Source organism: Pogona vitticeps, chromosome 4, assembly GCF_051106095.1.
Source record: "Pogona vitticeps strain Pit_001003342236 chromosome 4, PviZW2.1, whole genome shotgun sequence".
Lineage (NCBI taxonomy): Eukaryota > Metazoa > Chordata > Lepidosauria > Squamata > Agamidae > Pogona > Pogona vitticeps.
The window spans coordinates 10,930,004-10,955,958 of record NC_135786.1 but is presented as its reverse complement, the minus strand read 5'-3'; the positions used below and the strand labels follow the sequence as shown (position 1 = coordinate 10,955,958).

Below are 25,955 nucleotides of genomic sequence, written 5' to 3'. Positions count from 1 at the left end.
GTACGCAACATGTAATTATGTAGTGTAGATACATTTTCAAACTTTGCATCATTGTAAGGATGGCCTGCTGGCCAAAATCTTGCTGTTCAAGTGTAAGAACATCCGTAACTTTCAGTCCATTTCTACCTAGCAAAGAAAGAGTCCCCACCTTTGTCTCTGCGGAGGTGGGAGTGCACATTCCAGCTTGCTGCATGTAGTCATGACACCTAGAATTGCAACGAAGATCTTTTATTTGCTGGTTAGGAATGGATTGAAATTTAGAAATGTTCATGTGCTAGGCAACAGGATGTCAGCCCTAGTAATGCCATGAGATTGTTTTAGATGCCAATTGTCTTACAATGGGGTTGCTACCTAGAGAGTAGGAGGTATTGCTTCACTTACTTCAAAAGATGCAAATAAAGCCTGTCATTTTATTCATTCTGCTAAATAAGGCCTTGAATTTCTGCCCCCCTCAAACCCTGTTGATGCTGTGTGAGATGGGGCAGGATAGTGGAAGCACAGAGATATAATAACTTGCATAATATAGAAAGGAGGGGATTTGAAATAATGTATTCACAACCTTCTTTCTTTCTTTCTTTCTTTCTTTCTTTCTTTCTTTCTTTCTTTCTATCTATCTATCTATCTATCTATCTATCTATCTATCTATCTATCTATCTATCTATCTATCTATCTATCTATCTATCTATCTATCTATCTATCTATCTATCTATCTATCTATGTTACCGAAAATCTTTTACACAAGAACATGGTTTTCCCATTATTAGAAATGATGGCTTTGTAAAAATGTCTGTTTTATAAGATACCTGTTTCAGGAACAAATTATCCTTGTTTGATCAAAGTGACTTAGCCAGAGCAAAAATACATCCAGAGTTTCGGGAGCACTTATTAATGTTGACAAACGGGAGCTCTTGTTTTCTCTCCCTCCAAAGACTCGGTGTGACAAATCTGAATTTTTGCTTCTTTACCGTAGATACATAATAAGGAGTCTGCACAACAAGAATGTTAGGCTCACATCAAAAAGTAATAACCATCTTGCTCTTTTCATCCTTCAATCATAATGTGCTTTACAAAGGAAATTACTCTCTACACTTCAGAACAGGACCTTAAAACTCACACACTAGTGCAATATAGCTGCTATAAGCTGGAGCCTTATGATTTAGAGGCTGGACAGCTCAGTGGTTTAGGTATCAGGCTGCAGAGCTGGAAGTTTGAATCCTCGCTGTGTCTCCTCTGAGTTGGGCTCAATCTATGTGGCCTTGGACAAGCTACACAATCCCAGGGTACCCCCCCAGAAGGAGGAAAGGGGAAACCAGTTCTGAGTACTTTCTACCTGGAAAACCCTGAAAAGGGTCACTGTAAATCAGAATTGACTTGACAAACAGGATGATGGTGCTTTAGAGCCCCTGGTTTACATTTTGCCTCTGCTCAGCTGTCAACTCATTTGGCAACTAATCAAGTCACTTAGAGCTGGCCCTAGCGTTAGGCAGAGTAAGGGAACCACCACAGATGTATGTGGGGGGGTTTCTGTTGAAACTTCTTATGAATTTCCATTCCTCTCTGTATGCACCACAAAGCCCTAAATTAGCCTGCCCCCATTCTAGAAATCTAGTGCAAAACAGACAAGGAAATAGATCCTTGTTTCTTGAGTATGCTTTTCAAATATAAGTCTGGAATCTTAAATGACTGTCAGGGGAAAGCAGCAACAAAGTGCCTTACGGGGTGAAGCAGCCAACCTGGAAAGAATTTAATCGCCTCTTTCTTGTGGAATTTGTCATATGAAAAATAGCGTTCAAATGTGACACCCTCATGAGCACTCTGAAGTGGTACAGTTTAGAAGTAACAGAACCAAATGATGGCTATGATGCTTGATTTAGCATTAACAAAATGCTCCTGAAGGTCCCTCTACCTTTCAGAGGTGTTTCCGACATGACATTGTAAAGAGGGATGACTCATCTAAGTCAGTCCATATACTGGATATGTGTATATTGCAAGTGTGTGCATATGATTTGACTGAATAAGGAATATATAAGTTCAAGGGGAGGTAGGTCTTGATTTTATTCTGCGTCAACAACCTTTAGAAAGAATTTAGATGAAGGTCAAATATATATATATATGACTTCATTTCAATTCTTTCTAAAGGTTGTTGATGCAGAATAAAATCAAGACCTACCTCCCCTTGAACTTTATCATCCTTTTGTTCAAATAACACCATTTCCCTCATATGGCCTACTTTTTTCCCAATGGCAAATATGGAAGAGGAGCTGTAGAGAGGCCTGTTCCATTGTTTTATACTGATTGGCATGGAATGGACTATAGAATGAGGCAAGGGAAAGAGGAATTTTAACAAGGTGGAAATTATTCAGGCCAAGATCCTGTTGGGCTTCCACTGAATAGAAAGGCCTCCCAGTATAGTAATGGGGATTCCTGCTCATGCAGTTGTGTTGCTGTTCTGCAAATGGAAGAGGTTGAACTCACAGAAATGGCTACTTGCAAAAGGAAGGGCAGGGAACCTGGAGGAGGGGAGCTGCCTCTGAGTGGGCACCTGTCACAGAAGGTGGTACGGGGAAGCGCTGAGCATCTCTTTGGCCAAAGTACAAACCAACACAAACCATTAATTTAGCAGTTCATGCTAATCTCTACTGCTAATAAGAAGGATGGCTATACCACTGTGCGTGTTCTGTGACATCAAGTCGGAACCAATGTACAGTGACCCTAATAGGGCTTTCAAGGTAAGTGGGCTATTTAAGGAGAGGTTTTACCAGCTCCACTCCCCCAGTGAGTTTCCATGGCTGAGCGGGGATTCGAACCCTCGTTTCTGGAGTCCTAGTCCGTCATTCTGTCCTCTACATCACACTGGGAATCACACCACCAGGTGAAGTGAAATAGCTGCTCTCTCCTGCCAGGTATTGAGCTACGACACCAATACCCTTGCCATTTTTCTTCATCACCCTCCCCCCCCCAATGTGTTATCTGGGAGTGATTGTTTTGCCTATTTTCCAGTGGCTCACGTTAGGGCAACGAAAATATTAAAAACAACCCAGAAATACAATTCAGGCAGATCTTTACGAATGAGCCATCACATGTGCAGTTGGAGCCTGTGTTTATCTTGGAAAGGCCAATCACAAAACAAACCAAGCTAATGGGCAAATGACAGGAGATTTGGAAAGCTGCTGCTGTGACAATCAGGCATGCTCAGAACTTAAGGAATTTCCACTTCTAACCATGACCTCTCTGTAAGATAACAGTTTGGCTAATCACTTTCTTTCAATGAACCACGGGCAGTACTGCTGGAAAAGGGTCTGCCCAAATACTGTAAGTGCTAAGAGGCAGCTAGCTCAGAGGACAGAAGCTAGCAGGAATGGCATGTGTATACATTGTCGTAGACACTTCATGCATTAATCTCAGGAAGCAAAATGTTTTGCACCAACTCTGAACATTCTTTTCCTTTCCTTGGGTTGCATCCAGAATTTGTCATTGTTACAGAAGACCAAATGGAATCAATGGAACTTAAGTTATGCAAGACCAACTTTAAGTCCCCTTGATTTCAATGGATCTCTTTTAAGAACAACCAACACTGGATCCAAGCTCTTGGGAAGAGGCAATACCTGCTTACGATCAGTATCCTGTTGCATTCTATGGGTGTAGAATGGGAATCATTAAGCATTTCCCATGCTTCAGCAAGCTTTCCCTTCCAAACCAAGTCTTGCACTGCTTGTGGGACTGATTACACAGCCACTTCCATGACCAGTTGCCTGACTGGGAATCTGTCGGAGAAGGAGAACACTTATGTGATTTCCCTTGTATCCCAAACAGGATTCTAGCCTGGGTCTGTAGCATAATGAAGAGATTTATGCAGCCTACTTGCCCAAATCCAGCTGAATGTGGTTCTTCATCCTGCTTCCACATTCCCAACTCTTGACAGCTCTACTTTCACCCCTTTCAAAATAAACAAATGGGCAAAACAAGGCTAGAGAGACTGTGTTCTCTACTTTGAAACGGATGAAATGAGCTTACTTCCAACATTTCTGGAGAGAATTGTGAGGCTGAATCTTTAATTTCTTGGGGAACAGTAGTTTCACAAAAGCTCTTCTAAAGCTGTAGTGGCAGAGTGGGTAAAGGATAGGGTTGATGGCAGAATTGACCCACAGAAGCCAGAAGGAGGTCTCATACCAATATTCAGGGATGCAGTGGCCATGGCAAGCAGCTCGGATAATCATGAGTAGGGTGTACGGTGCCCAGCAGAGGCCAAAAATACCTACAATAACTGCCAGAGATTTGGCTACTTTCTTGTCCCTAGAAAGCCGGAAACGCTGGGACATGTTCTGGGAGGCTGTTTTCACCCGTTTCTCTAAAGAGGGAGTAGATGCCGAGTCTTTATAGCACTTTTTGCTGGAAGGTTTCAATTTGTTGTCGGGAGACAAACTATTCCCCATATTAGAGTCCTGGGAATATTTCATATTTGCATTATCTTTAGTGTTTTCTTCTTGGACATCCCATTTTGGATCATCCAGGTTTTCTGAAGGCTCTGTCTGCTCCCACTTGCAGCATTTAACAGAGAGCTTGGGTTCTGGATTCATCTCAGTCTCTTCCATGAAGCTCTGGCTGTGAGTCTCATTAAGCACATCCAAGCGAACTTTGGTGCGTTTCTGGATGTTCAGGTAAATGCTCAAGTTGAAAAAGGTCACACTAATGAAAGGGGTGAAGAACTCAATGGTGGAGGCTGTGATGAGAAAGTACCAGTTGTAGAAAAATTCAGCGTAACATTCCCCGTCGGGTATGATGCTCCCACCGGATATGTATTCCCAGCTGATAATTGCAGGTCCGTAGAGGAGAAAGGCCAAGATCCAAACCATTATCATCTTGAACACTGCTTTTTTGGTATCCCCTTGCTGAGCTCTGTATGAGACCTGAAAAGGGAGAACAAGGGAGTAATTTCATTCCATAGCATCAAAGCACACCAACTGGGAGATCCCAAGAGATGGAAAACTCAAAGATAAGATGTTGATTGTTCAGTCAAATCTATGCTTATTGCCTGGACTGTTCTGTAGCTGTTCTTTGCCACAGCCTGAAAAACACCCTCACTTCTAGATATTTCCAGCAGAGACTTCGTCCATTCTTGGAGAGGGCAAGTGGCCAAAGTGTGGACCACAGACTGCATGCAACTCCCAGCCAGGGAACCATTTGTGACCCTCAACATCCCATGCCCTTGGAGGCTGATGGTGACTCTGATTTCATGGGAGTGGTGAATCTGCTCTGGTTTTTACTCTGAACTTTAGAGCAGCTGTTCAAGGTGCTGAACCCTACCCACCCACCCTGAACAAGTTCTGCACCTTAGATAGCTCCTGTAAAGCTTTGACTAAAACATGGAACAACATCATCACTACTGCCAACCTGAAACTGGAGTCACATGCCTTACATACTGTGCACCTCCACCTCATTTGTCTATTTTTCTGTTTAAATAGCCCGGAAGACCTGGCCACATATTGGGTCTGCAGATGTTCTTGGACTTAAATGCTGAGAAATCCTGGCCAACCACAGCTGGTGGTGAAGGCTTCTGGGAATTTTAGTCCAAAAACATCTGTGGACCCAAGGTTGGGAACACTGCTCTAGAGTGTTGGGGCACAACTGGAGGAAAAAGTATCTCCTTTTGTCCTTCTAAAAGAGAAAAGTACACAGCAGTATATCATTAGTTTTTCTAGTGGTGACAGAGCAGGGAATAAAACATGGTTCCCCCCCCCCATGCCATCTGGGTACATCCAGGCTTATGATGGGGATGGGAAGAGGGGACATATACCTGAGGACAGCATGAGCATAGCTGAACCGTTTCTATTGTGTGTTGCAGAAATCCTAGAATTTCTACAGCATGGGGTTTATTTCAAGAACTCATGTCCTCTCTGTAAAAGCAATTATCCATACCATCACTGGCATTACAGCTAAGTTAATTATATCATTGGTATAAAAAGGCTTTTAGTCTCCTTTGAACTTGCCACGCACCATTTATTAACATCTGCCGTTTTGCAGCTCTTTCAGTAGTTTATTAATTCTTTTGCAGAAATGGATAATTTGATATGATTAGATATACATCATTTATAGACCATTTATTAACATTTGCAATTTTGCTGTTCTTTCAGAATATACACACACATGAATATGAATACATTTCTCTCTTCTTGGAAGCACACCTTAATGTGGCGAGGGTGTTTGTGTCAGAGAATCAGAGAACGATGGTGTCAGGAGGGCTAGGTCCTGACAACATCCAAACAGGGTCAACGAAGGTGGAATTTTCACAGCTCAGACACTAGACTAAGACACCTACGTTAATGAAAAATCGATTTGTTCTGGAGCATGTTATCAAAACAGTTCAAAATATACTGAAAATAAGGTTCTTTCTCTGCTCTAGCAAGTTAACAGGCTATAACCAGAGATCACCAGAACCTGTTTACATGAATGATACATTTAAAAGATGGCCAATGAATAGAGAATTGGGATGATAAAAGAAACGTGGAGATTTGGAGAAAGGTATTCATGTATTTAATTTATTTAAGAGATACATGTGGGATTGCCAACATAAGGTGGCTGTTTTTGGGTACTATGTACCCGGAACTAAGTGGGTGGAGAGCACCATTTGCTGTTCCAACACAGGTAGCAACATATCCTGGGCCAGCTCTGGCAACTGAACATTTTTAATGCCCAGGAACAGTCTCTCTCTTAGGGCAACTGAGGGCTTGACCAGACAAACATTAATCCTGCTATATATCCTCACTTCTTATGGAACTGGTAATCTTGAGGCTTTTTCCATCAACTACATGACACAAGTCTAATAGCATGTAAGCCTAGCCTTTTTCCAAGGTTATTTGCTACATTTTGTTTGGTTGGAAGCGTTTGCTTTTTTTCTCTTTTTTTGTAATGTTTCCACATTCATTGTTATGCCTCAGTTTCTGGCTTATCAGATCTCCCATACTGGTCTTTTGGCAGGGTGGCAGGGGTGAGCGGGTACATGTTCCGATCATGTCTTCAGTGGGACAGGCTTTGATAATGCAACACTACTTACTTCATACCCTTGTCACCTCCTAAAAAAAGAATTTTAATTTTTTAAAAAAGTGCAATGTTTAGTGCTATGTCAGTTAAGCGATGCAGCAGTAATGCAGAAATTGGTGTCTTGTCAATTCAGCACTATGTCACTTTGCAAACAGAACAAAAAGGAGGCTGTCAGGGAAGAGGGTAACGATAAAGACGAAAGTAAGTGTGATGTGTTATGAACAGAAATGAACTTAATTTGACCTTGTGTGGATACCTATCACAACACCTTCCTGGATTAATCAAGCATATCCATTTGATTGGCAGCAATGGTTTCAGCTGGTAGAAAATGCCAAAGTGCAGCACAGAAAGCTTCATATCAACCCAGGACAACTTCCTGTCTAGTCACTCCTTGGCAGGATCTTCTTAGGATACACAGTGGGCATAGAACCATCCATTGTGAGTGTTTTTCCTATTGACCTACTGTCTCATAGCTTGTCCCAGGCTTGGTCTTCACAATAACTATTTATCTCACTTTCTACAGGTTTTGGCATCCAAAGTGTGAGAAAAATCTCTGCTCTCTATTCCAAGAGGAAATAGTCTGCTGATAAGTGACTACTGATTTCTTGCGTTCCATTCCATTGTTTCAAAGCTACAGCTGTCTTAAGGACCTGAAGCTCCCAAAAATGACTCAAATGTGAGTCTTAGTAACATGACAAATTGAGATAATGTGTGTTGATTGCACATACATGTAAATGCAGTTGTACAAAGGCATACTTCCTCCACCCACCTCTTCTAGGAAAATCTAGCTTGAGATATAGCATACAGCTACATTTCTTCTGTATTCTTTAATTTTATTCAAAATAGGATGCTGGAGGAGAGCTTTGTAGATACCATGAACTGCCAGGAAAACAAAGAAACGGTTGCTAGATAAAATGAAGCTTGAATTATCACTAGAAGCTGAAATGACTACACTGAGAGAATTGTATCATCAGAAGACAAGATTCACCGGAAAAGTGGCAGGAAAAGTGGTAATATGAAAAGAGGGTAACAAAATGTGAAATGCATTCACTCTATAATGGGCACCACAGCCTTAAGTTTGCAAGGCCATCGCTGAGCAGTTCAGCGATGGCCTTGCCATGATCTTTGGGAGGTTATTAAGTTCTAGCCTTACCATACAGTGGGGTCTCTACTTAAGAACTTAATCCGTATTGGAAGGTGGTTCTCAAGTGGAAAAGTTCTTATGTAGAATCTGCATTTCCCATAGGAATGCATTGAAAACCATTTAATCCGTATCTGCTCTTTTCCGTCCATAGAAACTAATGGGAAGCTGCTATTCCGCCTTCTTCCACTAGAGGGGGATATTTTTTCTTTTTTTCTTAGGTCAGGGAACAGTGTTAAAAGCACTTCTGATGAAGCTAATTTTGAAGCAATGGACTGAAAACCAATTAATCCGTTCTGGCTGTTTTTTTTATGTAGAGGTGCGTTCGTACATTGAAGCATTAGTTCCCATAGGAACTAATGCAAAGATGGTTAATACGTACTCTACCACTAGGGGGAGAACTTTTTTTTAACCTAAGATGACCTAAGGTTAAAAAAAGAGCAGGAAAGTTTTTTTTTCCTGTTCTTATCTGGATTTTTGTTCTCAAGTAGAAGCAAAATTTAGCAAATGGAGCTGTTCTTAAGTGGAATTGTTCTTAAGTAGGGACGTTCTTAAGTAGAGACCCCACTGTAATCTGGAAGTGACCGCACATAACAAGAGTTTCATTTGCTTCCAGGAGGGTTTGGCATCTTTGCTAGGAAGACAATGCTTGAGGTGGGGGTAGGGATGCTTCTCTTTTCCCTTCTTGAAAGGATTGGAACAAGAACGTCCCACCCTGCAATGCAGCTCAAACATGTAGATTAGACAAATGGAACTCCTGGGCTAAGGTGGTCTTATTTACATGAAGAGTTTCCATTGGCACCAGTAAGAATTCTTTCTCTGAATATTCCAGTGATGCGAGGTGCAATGTTTATTCCAGTTTTCCAGGGAGGCAGGGGAAGGATAAGCTGCTTATCTGCACTTCCCCTTTTGCTACATACACTGGTAATAAATTATAGTAAAGAGAAGATAAGCTGCTACCTGTTGCTTAGTAAGGGAGTGAGGGCTGTTAAAGAGCAACACACTGACAACAAGTGAAACCCACACATTGTATGGAGCCACCCAAAAGTAGAGCGGTATTAAAAACATGAAGTTGCCCCAACGTATGTCAACTTTCAGAGGCTCCAAAGTATTATTTTAAAAATTCCAAAATCTTTAGGGAAGGGGATTTTTTTTTGCATGTTTCTACTTTTCATCTCAAGGTCAGTTCCCAATTTCTCCAGATAGGGTTGGAAAAACTCGGAACTGAAATAAGCTATTGCCAATCAATGTCATCTCTGAGCTGGAGCGGCAGGTAGCCCAAGGCTGTGCTTCAAAAGAAGACAGGTTCCAAATCTGCGCTATTAAACCAGGGGTCTCCAAACTATGGCCCGCAGGCCACATCCAGCCCACCTTGCCTTTTTATCTGGCTCCGTGATTGTTGCAGGCACAGGTCCACAAAACTCGGGTCTGTTCCCTTCAGTGTGGGCAAGTGGGCAGGCAGGACTGCGGGTGCACGAGAGTGTGTGTGTGTGTGTTCCTTCGGCCCTTGAAAATGTGGAAAAGATATGATGTGGCCCTCACACTGAAAAGTTTGGAGACACCCCCCCCCCCCGCCTTAAACTGCAGCTTACTTAGCTTGCCCATAAAGCCGGTACTGCATGAAGACAAACAAGATAAGGCCAATATGTAATCAAGAGCTAGGACTGTAAAACTAGAGTTGACCTTAAAGACATGAACAGTCAGAGGCTTTCAAGAGGTATCACCCCTTCTTTTCTTGGTTCTTATTCATGCCTTTCTTGTACACAAGCACAAGAAGCAGAAACAAAGCAGCAGAGTTTTCCACAGGCTGTACCACTTGTAAGATTTTAATAAATAATATTACAATTATAATTATTACATGCCATCAAGTCAGTTGCAATTTATGGCAAACCTTTCCAATGTTTTATAGATACTGAATACTCCAAAATGTTTACCATTCTCTTCTTCTAGGGTCCCTCTTGTGTAGCTTTCCCAAGGCTACACAAGTTGACGATTTCTCCCAGGCAGCACATTGGGGAATCAAACTCTCAACTTCTGGCTCGGTGGCTAGTGCCCAACCCCTTGAATTAGCCAGTCAGGGAAAGAGCACTCCTTGCCTTGTTTATTATACACTTTCCTTATTCTTCCCTAGCTGGACCATCATCCTCATCAGGATCACAGACATACAAGACTGCAGAGGTGAGGAAATTCTCCACAGCCACCAGGAAATCAACATATAACCCTTTTGGCCAGGCGAAGTAACCTGTATATCGATTTTGCCCAGATCTTTTACTACAGTCTGTTATATCAGCACGAGTAGCAAACAAATACTGACTTGGTCACAAGCTGAAGCTAGCAATTTATGCCAAGGTATATAGTCCTCAGGCAGATTTTACTTTCTTGGGCTCCATGATCACTGCAGATGGTGATAGCAACCATGAAATTAAAAGATGCCTGCTTCTTGGAAGGAGAATGATGACAAACCTAGATAACATCTTAAAAAGCAAAGACATCAACTTGCCGACAAAGGTCCGCATAGTCAAAGCTATGGTTTTTCCAGTACCGATGTATGGAAGTGAGAGCTGGACCATAAAGAAGGCTGACACTGAAGAATTGATGCTTCTGAATTGTGGCGCTGGAGGAGGCTCTTGAGAGTCCCTTGGACTGCAAGGAGAACAAACCTATCCATTCTGAAGGAAATCAACCCTGAGTGCTCACTGGAAGGACAGATCCTGAAACTGAGGCTCCAATGCTTTGGCCATCTCATGAGAAGAGAAGACTCCTTGGAAAAGACCTAGATGTTGGGAAAGTGTGAAGGCAGGAGGAGAAGGGGACGACAGAGGATGAGATGGTTGGACAGTGTCATCAAAGCGACCAACATGAATTTGATCCAACTCAGGGAGGCAGTAGAAGACAGGAGGGCCTGGCTTGCTCTGGTCCATGGGGTCATGAAGAGTCGGACATGACTAAACGTCTAAACAATAACACATGAAGCCACCTCTAAGGCTTCCTGGTTCCTCTTGACCTTGGCAGGTTACAAATGCTTCCGGATCAAGACTCACAAGCAATAGTCTTGCTTTACAGTCTATGGAGGATTTTTTTCTTCCCCCTTTATGCTAGTTGGTGCCATTTGTGCAGAATAAATGCAGATCTTATTGGGGTTTCTGTCCAGACATATTCTTAAAAACCCACTTCTTTCATCTTTGTCTACTAGCTTTCAAAAACCTATCTTCAAAAATAGTTCAACAGTATTTCAAAAACCTTGAAGAAATTCTTTAAAAATTATCTTCTCTACTGGATGGTTGGTTTTTGTTGTTCGCATTTAGTACTGTAGCATTAAATTTGAAAGCTCTCAATAGAAACCCTCGCCAGTGGCCATCTGCTGCTAATTTACTTCAGAAATCAGCTACCTTTAAAAACATTGATTTTATTAATGCTGAGGAAGCTCTTTAAAAATGATCTTATCTGTTGGAATTTTACTGTGCTTGTTTATTTTAGTAGATGATCAGTAATCTGAAAGCTTCTGCTGGGAGCCTGTGGCAGTAGGTATCTATTGTGAGCTCATCTTCAAAATTCAGTACCTTTAAAATCAACTTTTCTTAAATCTCGAGAAAATGTTTAAAAAATTAGAAAACTGCATTTCAGTGTTTGTTCATTTTGTTTTATAGTAGATTAGTGCTAAGGTGATATTTTCCAACTAGTAAAGCTCTTGTCACCTCATCTCTGGCTCTGGTAGAATGTGAAACACACACACGCACATGCACACGAGGTTGTATCTTGTCCTTTCCCCCTGCTGGTACTGATTTGTTCTTACCTGTATTGTATCATCTGGATGGTAAGCTTGCTTTATTCTCCCAGATCCCATTTGTATTCTCCTCCTGTCCCTTCATTATATCACATTTTTGTTCTCACAAGATGATTTCTACAAAATCTACCTCTTCAGAAACTTCAATGGATTTTGTTGTTGCTTTAATTGTATTTTCCCCATTGACTAAAGTGTGTTCAAGTGTATTTTTCTTAGCATTCTTAGCTCTCTTTTCTAAAGGGGTTCATGCATAGTCTGAAACAAACCATACACCTACAGATTATGGAGGTAAGGTATGGTTCGTCCTGCCTGAAAGGTCAGGTATGAAGCAGATTCTTTCAAATCTGTCCCCAACCGAATTATTTTCCGTCCCTCTCTGTGTTTCACCTTCCATTCTACTCAGCTTCCCTTTGGTCTTGCTCTGTCAGTGGGTTTGCTTATTGGTTGTTCAAGTCATATCCAACTTGCAAAGGCCCTATGAATGAATGACCTTCGGCTATTGCTTATAATATAGTGCAAAAGACAAAACCTCCTAATCAAAAAACCATTTCAAAATTCACAGAAGACTTTTGGAGACATCGGTGATACCGCAGCTGAAAAGGCAGGATGTAGATTCAATAAGTAATTTGCTGTCAGGCAAAAATAGTTTTGCATAGTTGATACTCACCGCTCTCGTTACGGAGAGGAATCTGTCATAGCTAATCAGCACGATGTTGAAAACCGAAGTGGTGCACAGCAGATAATCAACCACCAACCACAGCTTGCAAAAGCTTCTTCCAAAGGTCCATCTTCCAGTTAGTACATAGGGTACATACAATGGAATACAAAAGGCACCTGCAAAGAGAAAGCTTGGTTTATGCTTTCAAGGGTTTGTTTGCTCCACTTCAGCAGCATAAAAGAGCACATAAAAGAGGACATCTCACGGCGTTTATCTCACACAAGATAACAAAGACTATCAGTCTCCTGCCTGCTATCCATCAAAAGCTTCACAACCCCATAAATTGCTAGAACACTATCAATGTCAAAAGAGAGGGATCAATCAGGGAATGTTCTCAATTGCTGAAACTGCTGGGGCCTGAGTGGAAGTTAATTTGCATAGCAAGGCAGGGGGCCTTTCGTTGGGCGTAAGAAAAGAAGCATCATTTAACTATTGGGAGCAGGAGATCTGGAAGAAGTAAAAGCAAAGGTTTGGTAAGAAATTTGAAATCTAAGGGAAAATATCACACACGGAACAGCTCAACAGTTGGTGAGACTTTTGGTAGTGTTAAAATAGAGCCTCCGAACCCCCCACCCCACCCCACCTCTGCTAGAAACACACACAAAAACCTGCCTGCAGATGTCTAGTTTCATGGAATTATGAGTGGAAGAAATTGTTGCATTGGAAGAAGTCAAAGATGGATGTGCCCAGTGATCGTCCTCACCAGTCTCCAATGGACTCCGCTTAGACTGAGCTATATAATGTGGTCTGCAGCATGTATCTTTTTCTCAGGGTTGCAAACGAATGGGGCATGATGGAGTTCAAAATAAGCTGACAGCATGTAGAAAGGAATACAGAAAACCATCTTTTATGAAATCGACCAACTCCACAGTCTTTCCACTGGCCGACAACTGCTTTCTAGGGATTCAGATGCTAGTCTTCCCTAGTACCATCTGACAATGGAAGGGATTAAAGCTGGGACTTCTGTGCGTGATGTACCAGATGCCTGAGAATAAGGCAAATGTATTTAAGTTAAAAAACAAACAAACAAACCTTGGGCTTTGCTCACAGGCTATATATAACCTTAGTTCAGATGTAGGCAAAGGCACAGACCCTATATGAAGTCCCACATCTCAAAAGATATATGAAGAACCACATCCCACTCAAAGTCTCAAAGATGCATGGCTTTCAATTTCAAGGCGATCCTCACCCACCCACATCATCCTATGTCTTCTTTTCACCCAAAGAGCAGGCATATATATGTGTATATGTGTATATGTGTCTATATGTATATATGTATATATGTATATGTATGTATGTGTGTATATATACAGACAGACAGACAGACAGACAGACAGACAGACAGACAGATAGATAGATAGATAGATAGATAGATAGATAGATAGATAGATAGATAGATAGATAGATAGATAGATAGATAGATAGATAGATAGATAGATAGATAGATAGAAAGAAAGAAAGAAAGAAAGAAAGAAAGAAAGAAAGAAAGAAAGAAAGAAAGAAAGAATCTGGGAAGTTGACAACAAATAAATCAAATGCAATAATAAAAAGATAAGAGTAAATAATAATAAAAAACTATGAACAGAATGATCAATAAAACAGCATGAAACAAGCACCAAGGGCAGCAGGGATAGTTGGCTGACAGGGCAAATGTGGCAAATCCTTAGAGGATGGCACTGAAAACTGAAAAAAAAAATAGAACAGAATAGAATAGAATAGAATGTTAGGGAAAGATTGTTATCTCAAAAAGAGAAAACGGAGAAGGCTGAAGATACACTCATTCTAAGCCATTGATTGCAAATCAATAGATAATAAGCAACAAAGAGTTAGTGGAGCAGCTAAGGGACAGCTGAACAGACTATGAACATTCCAAGTCATATTTATGAAACGATTGGTACACAGCTGATTGCATCAAACAATCAATCATCAATCACATTGTGATCCAATAAGACATGAAGAGCAAAACATTGTTCTTTGAAATATCCCAATCTTTCTGTCCTTTGATGGAGTCAGACAGGGTTGCTCTGGATTTGTTTGGGTTTTTTTTTCCCCTTCTCCCTCCCTCTTTTAAACATGAATCATGTCAGAGGTACTTTTAAATGATTATTCATTTCATTTATTCAAGATATATGATCTCTTGGCAACTCCAAATAATATTCTAGAGGTTTTACGTATTTATTTATTTATTTTATTTATATCCCGCCTATCTAGTCAGCTCAGGACTACTCTAGGCGGCTATCTCAGCAGGCATTAAGCAGGTATCATCCAATATGACCATATCCTTCAGTGAAGGATATCTAAGATTAGGGACTCCACTCCAGGTAAAGTTTGTCCCAAGTATGAGATTTATCTTACACTTGCTTTAATATCTTTTAGTGTGAGGCAACTAATTTTTCATTTTCCAGGCTTTAAAAGGGTATTTTAAATACATCCCTATGTTTTCTAAATTATAAACTCCTTGAAAAGCATGGATGTTATCTGAATCTTTGCATCCTCTTATGGTGTTTTGTTGAGTTTTAGCTCCATGTGGACATGATACTCAGTATTGTATTATTGTACTTTGGCCAAATTGTGTAAAAAAATCATTCCCCCCACCCCCAGTATGATCTGATCTCATCTGGTTGTTTTTATTACAGTTGTGGTGCTGTTTGGTCTGATTTACTTTTCTTTTCCCTGAGATAATTGCTGTTATGACATATGCATTAAAGAAAATGGACATGCAATATGCATACGTTCCATTGATTTCACTAAGATTTACAGTGCAACTTTATGCATGCTCATTCACAAGCCCGTCCTACTGTATTTAAAGGGTTTTGCTCCAGAATAAATTAGCATAGATTTGGGGCTTTCGTCACACAGTTAAGCAGTTGAAATGGTCTGAAGGCTTCCTCAATGTACCTATATACACCGATAAACTTCAGCTTGTAACTCATACTTAAGAACAAAGAATGTAAGTTTTTGGCTCCAATTTTTAAAGAATACTTGAGGCACAGCTAAGGAGCTGCTGTAGGAACAGATCGAGGAATATATGGTTGAGATGATGTAATTTCTAAATGGTATCCCTAGAGATCTCATGACAACAGAAACTGTTTTCACCTGAAGCAGAGGAGTGTGACAGAGGAGGATCAATTATCGAGCAAATGTTTTCAGGCTTTCATTTCATGCAAGAAACTACGTGTTACTGAATATCTGTAGTATTGAAGACTGCTGCTCTTGGTTAATGTGCACCTCAAGAAAGACAGAAGAACTTTAAAACTGGTATAAAATGCATTACTGATGGTATATAACCCCAAAAGACATTTTAAAAATGGACAGAAGTTATTCAGGTCTCTGTTGGAACGTTTGTATTACCACATGGGGTGGACCTGTTAAAAGACAAAGAAATTCTGGGAAGACATACATTCGAAAAAAGCAAAAAAGGCTCTGAAAGCTGAATATGAAATGATACCAGAGACCATGCTCTTGCAATAACACCAAGCAATTTGGAAAAATCTTCACAAGAACTCTTAAATTATATGTTGACAACAGTGAGGGTAGTGATGGCAACGAAGTGGGAAGTGGAGACATGGCCAGTAACAGAAGACTGGAGAGAGAAAACGCCTGAATGTGCCACAATGGCAAAACTCACAAATTATGGAAACAGGAGATCAGCTAGAGAATTCTAAAAAAGAAAAAGGGAAAACTACTTTGATTATGATAAATAATTAGAATGGGAACAGAAGAAATTTAACATGTATTGTATGTTATGTAGGACGAGTAGAGTTCATTTTTTAAAATGTTCACAATAATTAAAATGCGACATTGCTCAGAATAGTAAGTACAGTTTAAACTTTAAAATAAGTAGGCTGTGTAAACTATGTAAATGGATGGTCAGTTGTCCTTGAGATACTGTACATGGAATGTATAAATAATTTTTTCTGTAGTTTTTTTCTTCCATATTTCCATATATTGAAAAATAAATAAAAGAGATGCATAAGAATCATTTTTGTATAACTTTTTGTCCTTCTTTCCTTCAGAAGAGCCCAGCTGGTGGTTCACATGCAGACAACAGCTCTTCTAGTATGTTGCTTGCTTCCAGGAGCAACTAGTTCTGTGCTTCCAAAAAGTCCACAAGCAGATGGACATTGCATCTTAGCATCATCATATGATAAAGCAATGCATCTGGGACATCATTGCTTAGAAAGATCTTTCTTTGCAATTCATTTAAAAGGCATCCAAAAAGGACAGTCCCTATGGTCCTATACCAAAGAAACTCTAAACGGAATGAAGGCTGTAGCAGTTCACGTAAGTGAAAGCATTCCTTAACCAATTGCTGGATCCAAGCTTATTAAGGCAGAAATCTGAAAGCTTCTCCTAGTTGGTGCATTCCTCAAAGGAATGAATGAGTGTTTCCTGGCCCAATTTAAATGCTTTCCACCTGTTTCCTCTGACACCTTTATAGTGATTGTGCCAAAGAAAAAGAAGAGTACACAGTAACAGCCAACTGCAGTGAGCACAGGCAGCCTTCCTGCAGCCTTCCCCAAATGTCTACTACACCCACATTTCATACCACCTGCAGACTCTACCCACAGAAAAACAATATCTGATTCTGCTACAGCAGAACACAAACCCTTCCAATTAGCAGAGAAGATGTGAAACAGATAACAAACTATAGACAACCACTTAAAAAAAATCACTGTCTCTCTTGAGCACAGGTATTATCTTTAGATTCGAGAACACTTGGGCAATAACAGTAAGGAGAATGTCATAAATAAAGCCACCTTATATAACTCAAAACAGACTTACCAAATTCACAGCGGGGAATTCTATATATCCGAAAGCAGCAAGAAATAAGGTAGCCTTCTCTTCCCCTAACCTTTCCCTTCACCCACTCACTGCTCCCAATTCACTGTGATTGATCAAGACCATGACATATGCTTGACAGACACCAAGAGAGGGAGAAAAGACACAGGATGTGGGGAGACAATGAGAAGGAGAAGCTGCCACAGGCTTACCTTTTGGTCACCTTGGGAGATAGAAAGGAATAAAGATACATAACATTCTCTGGCTTTGCATCTGGAAATCTCTGAGTCAGACCATCCACCCATTTCGATGGTACTTGCACTTTGAACTAGTTTGTAGTGAGCCTCCAGGGTCTCCAGGAGGGATTTAATCCATCCCCCCCCCCCCGTTTAAAATCTCCACTCTCTAGAAGGCAGCAAAGATTCAGGGACAGGCAAAACCGTTTTGCTGCCTGAAGCTAAGCAAAATCCAAACGATCCATTCAAGGCGTCTCATATCCAACAGGAAAGATTGAACCATGTCTGGAAATGAAGGAGAAACCAGCCCAGCTCCTATAGGGCTAGAGGTTCCTTAAATTGGACTCTGCCAATATTATGGCTGCTGCATTTTGCACCAGATGAACATTTTGTATGGGAAGTCCAATGTTATGGCTGTGGCAGGTGTAACTGACTGGACCTGTCTTTTTCCAGAGGACCCAACTAGCACATGGTCTGAAGCTGTGCAAGGGCATTTATAACCACAGCTGTGACCTGAGCATCCAGGAACAACTCTAGATAACAAAATTACCACGTGCTACAAATCCGGTCCTTCAAGCCGAGTATAAACCCCTGCAGAATAACCTGCACACTGAATGCCAAATTAACTTTCCTATTAATCAAAAGCAACTTTGCTTAATATGGATTAACTCTCACTGTGTTCACCCACATGCACTCCATTAGATAAACAGCTGCAAAACAACAACAACTGGAAGACTGAAGCCTGTGTCAGCAAAAGACTATATGATGATTAACCTTTTGCAGATTGGAACACTACTCATATGGATTCAGTAACAAGTATTTTTATAAATAGTCTTCCTAAATTGACTGGCTCTGTCAGGATATTTTTTTCAGGCACCTGCCCGTCATCCTGCGGAATCTCAAGTGAGCAGGAGATTTGGAAAGAAAGAGCAATACCCAAGTAACAATTTTCCTACTGAAAACAGAAAATGGGAAAGATGGTGTATGAAATCCTGTTGCTTTTAACTTATGCTGCATAAGACTAGTTAGGCATCCTTCATTCTCGAAAGCCTATGGTAACGTGCTCTGTATGGAGGATCTGGAACAACATTTGGTGTGGCTGAGGAGGCCAATTCGAGAGTGACCATCCCTTCCACATTGAAGACAAATCCAATCTGTCCCCTGTCCAGCTCCCTGATTTTGCTGCTTTTGTGACTGGACAAGGGTCTCTTCAAAAGATGTGATGCAATGCCTGCCTCCAGGCTGAACGCTCAGATGTCAGGGTTTCCCATATGTTGAGATCCATTCCTAAAGCCTTCAGATACCATTTGCAGATGTCCTTGTATCGCAGCTGTGGTCTCCCTCTGAGGCGATTTCCCTGCACTAATTCTCCATACAGGAGATCCTTTGGAATCTGACCATCAGCCATTCTCATGACATGCCCAAGCCAACATAGACATCACTGTTTCAGTAATGTTAAAAATTCCAACTCGTTCTAGGACTACTCTCTTTAGAACTTTGTCCTGCCAGGTGATACCAAAAATGCATCGGAGGCAACGCATATGGAAGATGTTCAGCTTCCTCTCCTGCCATGCACAAAGGGTCCAGGACTCACTGCAGGACAGAGATGTGCTCAAAACACAGGCTCTATAGACCTGGATCTTGGTATATGCCGTCAGCTTCTTATTGAGCCATACTGTCTTTGTGAGTCTAGAGAACATGGTAGCTGCTTTGCCAATGTGTTTATCCAGCTCAACATCTAGGGAGAGAGTGTCAGAGATTGTTGAGCCAAGATACACAAAGTCATGAACAACCTCCAATTCTTGTATGGAGATGGTAATGGAGAGTGGTGAGTCCATGCCCTGGCCCATGACTTGTGTTTTCTTCAGGCTGATTGTTAGTCCAAATTCTTGGCAGGCCTGATGACCTTATGAACTATGGCAGTTGTTCAGAAATTAAAATTCAAAGGCTCAGAGATTCCCTTGGGATTCCCTTCAATATGGGGAAGACTCCAGGGACCATGAAACAAGGACCTCCTTATGGCCTCTGCACAATGAAAGGGATCTCTAGGGAGCCTCGGGACCTTTGGCAGTGGAGGGATCAGAAATTTTTAATTTCCAAAATCTGTTGTGGCTGGATTGCAGTTGCTGTGTCCAAAGGGATATACTGAGTTACAGTGGTGCCTCACTTTATGATTGCCCTGCATTATGACAAAACCGCTTAACAATGATCTTTTTGCGATCGCAATTGTGATGGCAAAACGATGGTCCGAATGGGGGAATTTAGCTTTGCGATGATCGGTTCCTTGCTTCGGGAACCGATTCTTTGCAAAATGACGTTTTTCGAACAGCTGATCGGCAGTTTCAAAATGTCCACCGGGTGATTAAAATGGCCCCCTGCTGTGCTACACGGGCAGTGAAAATGGCCGCCGTATGGAGGATCTTCGCTGGACAGTGAGTTTTTACCCCATTGGAACGCACTGAACGGGTTTCAATGGCGGGTGTTTTTTTTGCTTTATGTTTTTGCTTAACGGCGATTTTCCTGGAATGGATTATCGTCGTTAAGCAAGGCACCACTGTAGATGAAGGTCTTTGAGAATCACATATTGATCAGTCAGAAGCCATAACGTAGACTTGACATTTTTCAATGCAGTGTATAAATGTTTTTTTAAAGGTCATGATTGCTACAGGAGAAGTAGGAAATGACCATCTTTTATGTTTAAGCTTCTTAAATCATAACAAGGTCAAGGAGGGTGAGATAGGTGGTCTACAACTTGAATCTCTAGCCACTCATTGATTAAACATTTCCATTTCGACATTTAAGTAGGGTAATCTATTGAGAAGACATTAAAGCAAAAGTGTGCTGCTTATATATACTGCCCCACAGTGCTTCAAGCACTCTCTGGGCGGTTTACAAGTTAATTATGCGGGCTACACATTACCCCCCAGCAAGCTGGATACTCATTTTACCGACCTTGGAAGGATACAAGGCTGAGTCAACCTTGAGCCGGCTACCTGGGATTGAACCCCAGGTCATGAGCACAGTTTTGGCTGCAGTACAACGGTTTAACCACTGCGCCACGAGGCTCTTAGTAAACTATCCTCACTTTTATTACTCTCCTGTATTGGACATGAAACTAACCTTGGGAATGGTTTTGAAACTTCAGCCAGTTTAGAATTAGATTTTAGTTAATTTAGATTATTGTTTGGAATCAGCAAGTCAGAATATGTCTTTCCAGCATTTTAAATCCACTTTCACTCGGTTTCTGGGAGCACTTTGAAGTGCTGATTCTGGTCTATGAAGATTTACCAGGCTTGAGGATGAGTGAAGGATCACTTGTGCCCATGTAAACCTGCTCATCAATAATAATTCTCATCTGTGACCCTCATCTGTGTGCTCTTGTCACTGGAGATATGTTCACAGATATACAACGATAATCTTTTTCCTTACCGCTACCCTGAATATACAATAATCTCCCAGGGACTCTAGTCTAGCAATAGTACTTATTTGACTTTTGGGCATTAGATGAAGAAAATTTTTGTGTTGTGCTGCTTCACTGGTGTTTTTATTGCTGTTCTATTGTGGGATGTCTTGTTTTATTGTTATTGTACATTTAGTTCAGCGGTTTATTCATTCTTAGCTACCTTGAAAGCTTTTAATTCTTCCTAACTTTTAGTAAGTGATTGTTTTAATTTATGCCTTGCTGTTTCATTGTAGTATTGATGTTCTATGGCTGTCTCATTGCAGTACTGATATTTTAATTACCGTTTCATGCTCTGTTGTGTGTTTAAGCTGACAGTTTCGGCTTTTGAAATTAATGGGACTTATTTTAACATTGAATCCCATGTCCTATTCATGTCATGTTGTTTGGGTAAAAGCTGGATTTAGTCCTATGTGATTTAGTAATGTCCATGGCCAACTGGAATATCCTTGAAACATGTCTGAAATATATGAGCCTCTCACAGTTACACATGGGGAGAAAAAATGATGCTGGTACTATAAAGAGAAATCCTGTTTTTCTTTCTTTTTTCTGCTTCTATTATATCCCTCCGTTGATTTTTGCAAATAACATGGCAAGAAGCTAGTCCATGTCATACCCTTTCAATAAATATATAATCTTCTTTGGCACATCGCTCAGTTTGACATCAGAAGGGATATCTGCACAGACATTGACTTTGCTTTATCTCTTCTCTCCCAGACCGTCTGGCACAACCAACAACCTGGTTCAGAGGTTTTGCATCAGAAAACTCATTCCACACATATGCTTCGCTGCACAGGAAAGCGTGCTAGTAGTCTTGGCCCTCACTAGGTGAAAACTGAGCTTGGGCAACAGAAATGGGCATTACCAGCAGCCCTTAGACAGCAGTTGCAGACAAAACTACTGGATAGCTCAGTGATTTAGGTATCTGGCTTTGGAGCCAAAGGTTGGGAGTTTGATTCCCCACCATGCCTGCTTCACAGAGGCTTAACTTGATGATCTACAGGGTCCCTTCCAGCTCTGCAATTCTAAAATTATAAAAACAAAATAAAACCATGCCTTGAGGTATATTTAAGGCTAATCGATCTATTCAGTGGGAGTTTTTATGGACTACAATCCACTTCAGACACACAAAGAGAGGAAATATCACTGTCTGATGGAAGGGAGATATTAGTCTTTGTCGACAAAAAAGGAAGGAAAAGAGTAATGCCATTCATCTAAATTTGAAAAATCACCCCAGATATGACTCACAGTATTGGGGCAGCTGTGATAGATATCTGCACAATTTCATTCACTTAATTGCTACTATGTTCATTTTCTGTCTGATTATCATGCCAGTACCCACGCCCACCTACCCTCTCTCCCTCTCTCACACATACACACAGAATTTAAAATGCTGCTATGATTGAGTCGCACCACTGTCACAGCTGGTCAACAGCATTCATCAAATGAACCCACAATGCCAAATGGTGCTTCCTAAATGCAAATTTAGGAAAGCAGCATAACCACACTATCTGCTTTCAAAGCTGGGTGGCCACCTATCAGATCTTAAAAGTGGATAAGAGTGAAGAACTTGTAGGCTTGAAGAGAAATAGAACTGGGCTGGATTGGTCTATGCTTTTCACCCTAAAAACACACACACACCATTACCAACAGGAGGCTAATGACACACATGGTTCTTAAGAAGTATGGCAAACAAAAAAACAAACATACTGCAGATTGAAAAAGAAACAGCCACCAATATGGAAACTTTAACACAATAGTTCCTTTCAGCCTCCTCATGGACCAGTTTAGATCCTGATCCCTCCACTGGGAAGGGGCTGGATCTCCCACAGTTATTTATGGACAATTAACTGTCTGCATACTTTTCATAAATACACACATCTGTATGAGAAGCAATGTGAGCTAGTGGATAGAGCATTACAGTAAGCCTCAAGGGACCTGGGTTCAGATCCCCATTTGGTCTTGGAAAATCACTGAACGAGGTTGACACTGAAAAACCACTCCTTGAGGCAACATGTCTCAGACCATGAAAACCCTATTAGGCTGGCCCCAAGTCAGAAACAACTTGATGCCCCATAATAACAGCTGATTTATATAAGCCCATATATTCTTCCAGAAAGTACAACCTGTTAACACAGGAACAGTGAAGGTAAAATTCTAGGACACAAGAAGATCACCCCACATCTCATTTGATAAGGCATCCTTGTGGGGTCAAATGAGGCTTACTTTTGAGTCAACCTATTGGGGGAGCTTTTACTGAAAACAATGTCCCTGCTGGCTTACATCCAATTCAAGCTATTTGGCTCACATTAGTTGTGAAGTGGGTGGCAGGTGACATGTTTTCTATACCATACTTCCATTATGGAAGGAAAGTGTCCCATTATACAAATCCAGTTTGACCACTATGGGAGCTATCTGTCCTGCCTGTCCACTCTCTTTTGTAATACCAGCATTTCCCTTTCTGCTGCTAGTCATGCCTTTAGCCTTCAAAAATGACTCTCTGGCTCTTAAAAAAGCAGCAGCGAAGGCCCTCGTCTTTCTAAAATTTAGAAGCAATTTCATACACCTTGAATTTCTCACCCCAAGGTTTCAGAAGCAGAACAGCGCCAATTCATCCCTTCTTCTTCCTAAGAAGAGGTGTATAGAAGAAGGCAAAACCACTAAATGCCTTCTTCAAGACGTCCTTCTAAAATGATGCCTTCCCCTCGCCATCTGTCCCTTAACACCGTCTCAAAGTGTGTGCCTGCGTCCGCACTTGTGATCAGAGGATAAAGAGAGGTGAAACCGAGGTGGGGTACTTTACCTACTAGGAAATCGGAGATGGCCAGGTTCAAAAGGAAATAATTGTTCTGTGTCCGCAGGCTGGAGTCCACCACGAATGCCAGCATCACTAGGGCATTGCCGGCGACGGTGGCTACTATTAGTATAGCCATGAGGCTGGCCAAGACGACGGTCCACGGGGTAGAGAACCGGCCCCAGAGCGGATCTCCTCCGGCTGCCTCCTCCTGGCGGCCGGAGACGTTCAGGGGCCAGGCGAACGAGGAGCTGTCCATTTCAGCACCACGCGGCTCAGCCTGAGCTCAGACGGGGAGAGCGAGCAGGGTGGTGCGCACCATCGCTCCCGCGGCCGAGAGCCGGGCGCAAGCGGGCTTGCCGGTGGGCAGGATCGAAGTCAACGATCTCGCGGTTGTAAAGGCAGACAGCCACTCAAGTCAGCTGGCGCCAGCCCCCAAAGTCTCAGCCGCCCCCCCCCCCAAGGTGCCTCGATTCCCTCTCTGCATTTTGCTCCCTTACGCGCTGAGCCATCGACGGGGAGGGCCACCCCCCCAAAATAGATGTTGTTTCTTTCTCTCTCCAGCTCGCTCTCCCGATGAAGCTGTGGGTCCCTTCTCTCTTCTTCTTCTTCTTCTTCTTGGTTGGCTTGTTTGTTGGTTTATTTATTTATTTATGGGGGAGGGAAGTGGAAGAACTGAGGAAAGAAAAGGCAACCGGCTGCGTTTTGGAACGGCTCGTCTTCTGTTCAGCGTCGGAAGAAGCCGGCCAGCCTCCTGGCAAAGCGTGAAGGATCGCCTCCAAGCGTCTGAGCCTTAAAAAGCTTCCAAATCGCAGCCAGAAGCGAGTCAGAGCAGGACACGCGGAGAGCGGCAAGAGGTTCCGTGGAAAGGCTCCCAGCCCGAAAAGTGCCCTTGGCTACCAGACTCCAAAAATCTGGAGCCGCGATTCTGACTTCGCGCCTGCTTCCTGGTTTCTGCTTCTTAAAGACATCGCCCTGTAAACTTTAGATAAGGGTTGCAGTGAAAAGGCAGGAGGGCGCGCCTCACCAGAAGGGACTGTTTGCTTTGGGGGTCATGAGCGTGGGTTGAGCCAGGAATAATCAATGGACACAGGTGTGAAGGGAATCGGCTGTGGGGATGTCTGTGTGGGTGTGCCTACAAGGGTGTGTATGTGTGGGTGAGAGATATTCCTGCTGAAACAAGGAGCCTTGTCTGCTACAAGTCGGGGGGTACAGTGACCTACCCGCTTATATTTATATGGCATTGTAATCTCCAAAGTCCACTGCAAGCTTTCTTGTATTTGACCACGCCATGCCCCTCCTGCAAAACTGGAGTGGAAGCTGAGAAGGAGCAGAAAAATTTTCTTGTCAGGAATGGTTTCAGCATTTGGGACTTCTTAGATAGAGTGGGGGTGGAGAATGAGTAAGCAGGAGGAACATGTTTAAAGGTACATGGAATTATACATGATGTGGAGAAAAGTCCATAGGGAGAATTTCCCACCCTCCTTTCATAGTAGTACAGTTTGGGAGGATCATAGAATCATAGAACAATGAAGTTGGAAGAAGCCTATAAGACTATCAAATCTAACCCTCTGCTCAATATAGGAATGCAAATCAAAGCAGATCTGACAGATGGTTGTCGAATTTTCTCTTGATTGCCTCCAGCATTGGGGTGCTCACCACTTCCTGAGGTAAATTGGTTCTTGTTGTACTGCTCTAACAGTTAAGAAGTTTTTCTTATATTCACCCTAAATCTGTCTTCCGATAGCTTGAGCCCATTATTATGTGTCCCGCACTCTGGGATGGTCAAGAACAGATCCTGCCCCTCCTCTGTATGGCTGTCTTTCAATTATTTGAAAAGTGTTATCGTATCTCTCCCCCCCTCCAAGTCTTCTTTTCTCAAGGCTAAACATGCCCAGTTCTTTCATAGATTGCTCCAAGGAAGATTCAGGACAGCTGAAACAAGGTCCCTTTTCCGACAAAATATAAATGATGGAATTTGTTAACACAAGGTCAGTGACCA

General features: G+C 41.9%; 1 protein-coding gene across 1 annotated transcript; it reads right to left on the bottom strand.

Moving 5' to 3' along the window:
- Positions 1-1,777: 1,777 nt before the first annotated feature.
- On the bottom strand, positions 1,778-24,259 carry HRH3 (histamine receptor H3). Its single transcript, XM_020808129.3, has 3 exons — positions 23,963-24,259; positions 12,631-12,797; positions 1,778-4,907 (listed from the first exon to the last, which is right to left on the bottom strand). Exons 1-3 carry the CDS (start codon positions 24,210-24,212, stop codon positions 4,011-4,013), a joined length of 1,314 nt encoding a protein of 437 aa, XP_020663788.3. The 5' UTR covers positions 24,213-24,259; the 3' UTR covers positions 1,778-4,010.
- Positions 24,260-25,955: the final 1,696 nt, after the last annotated feature.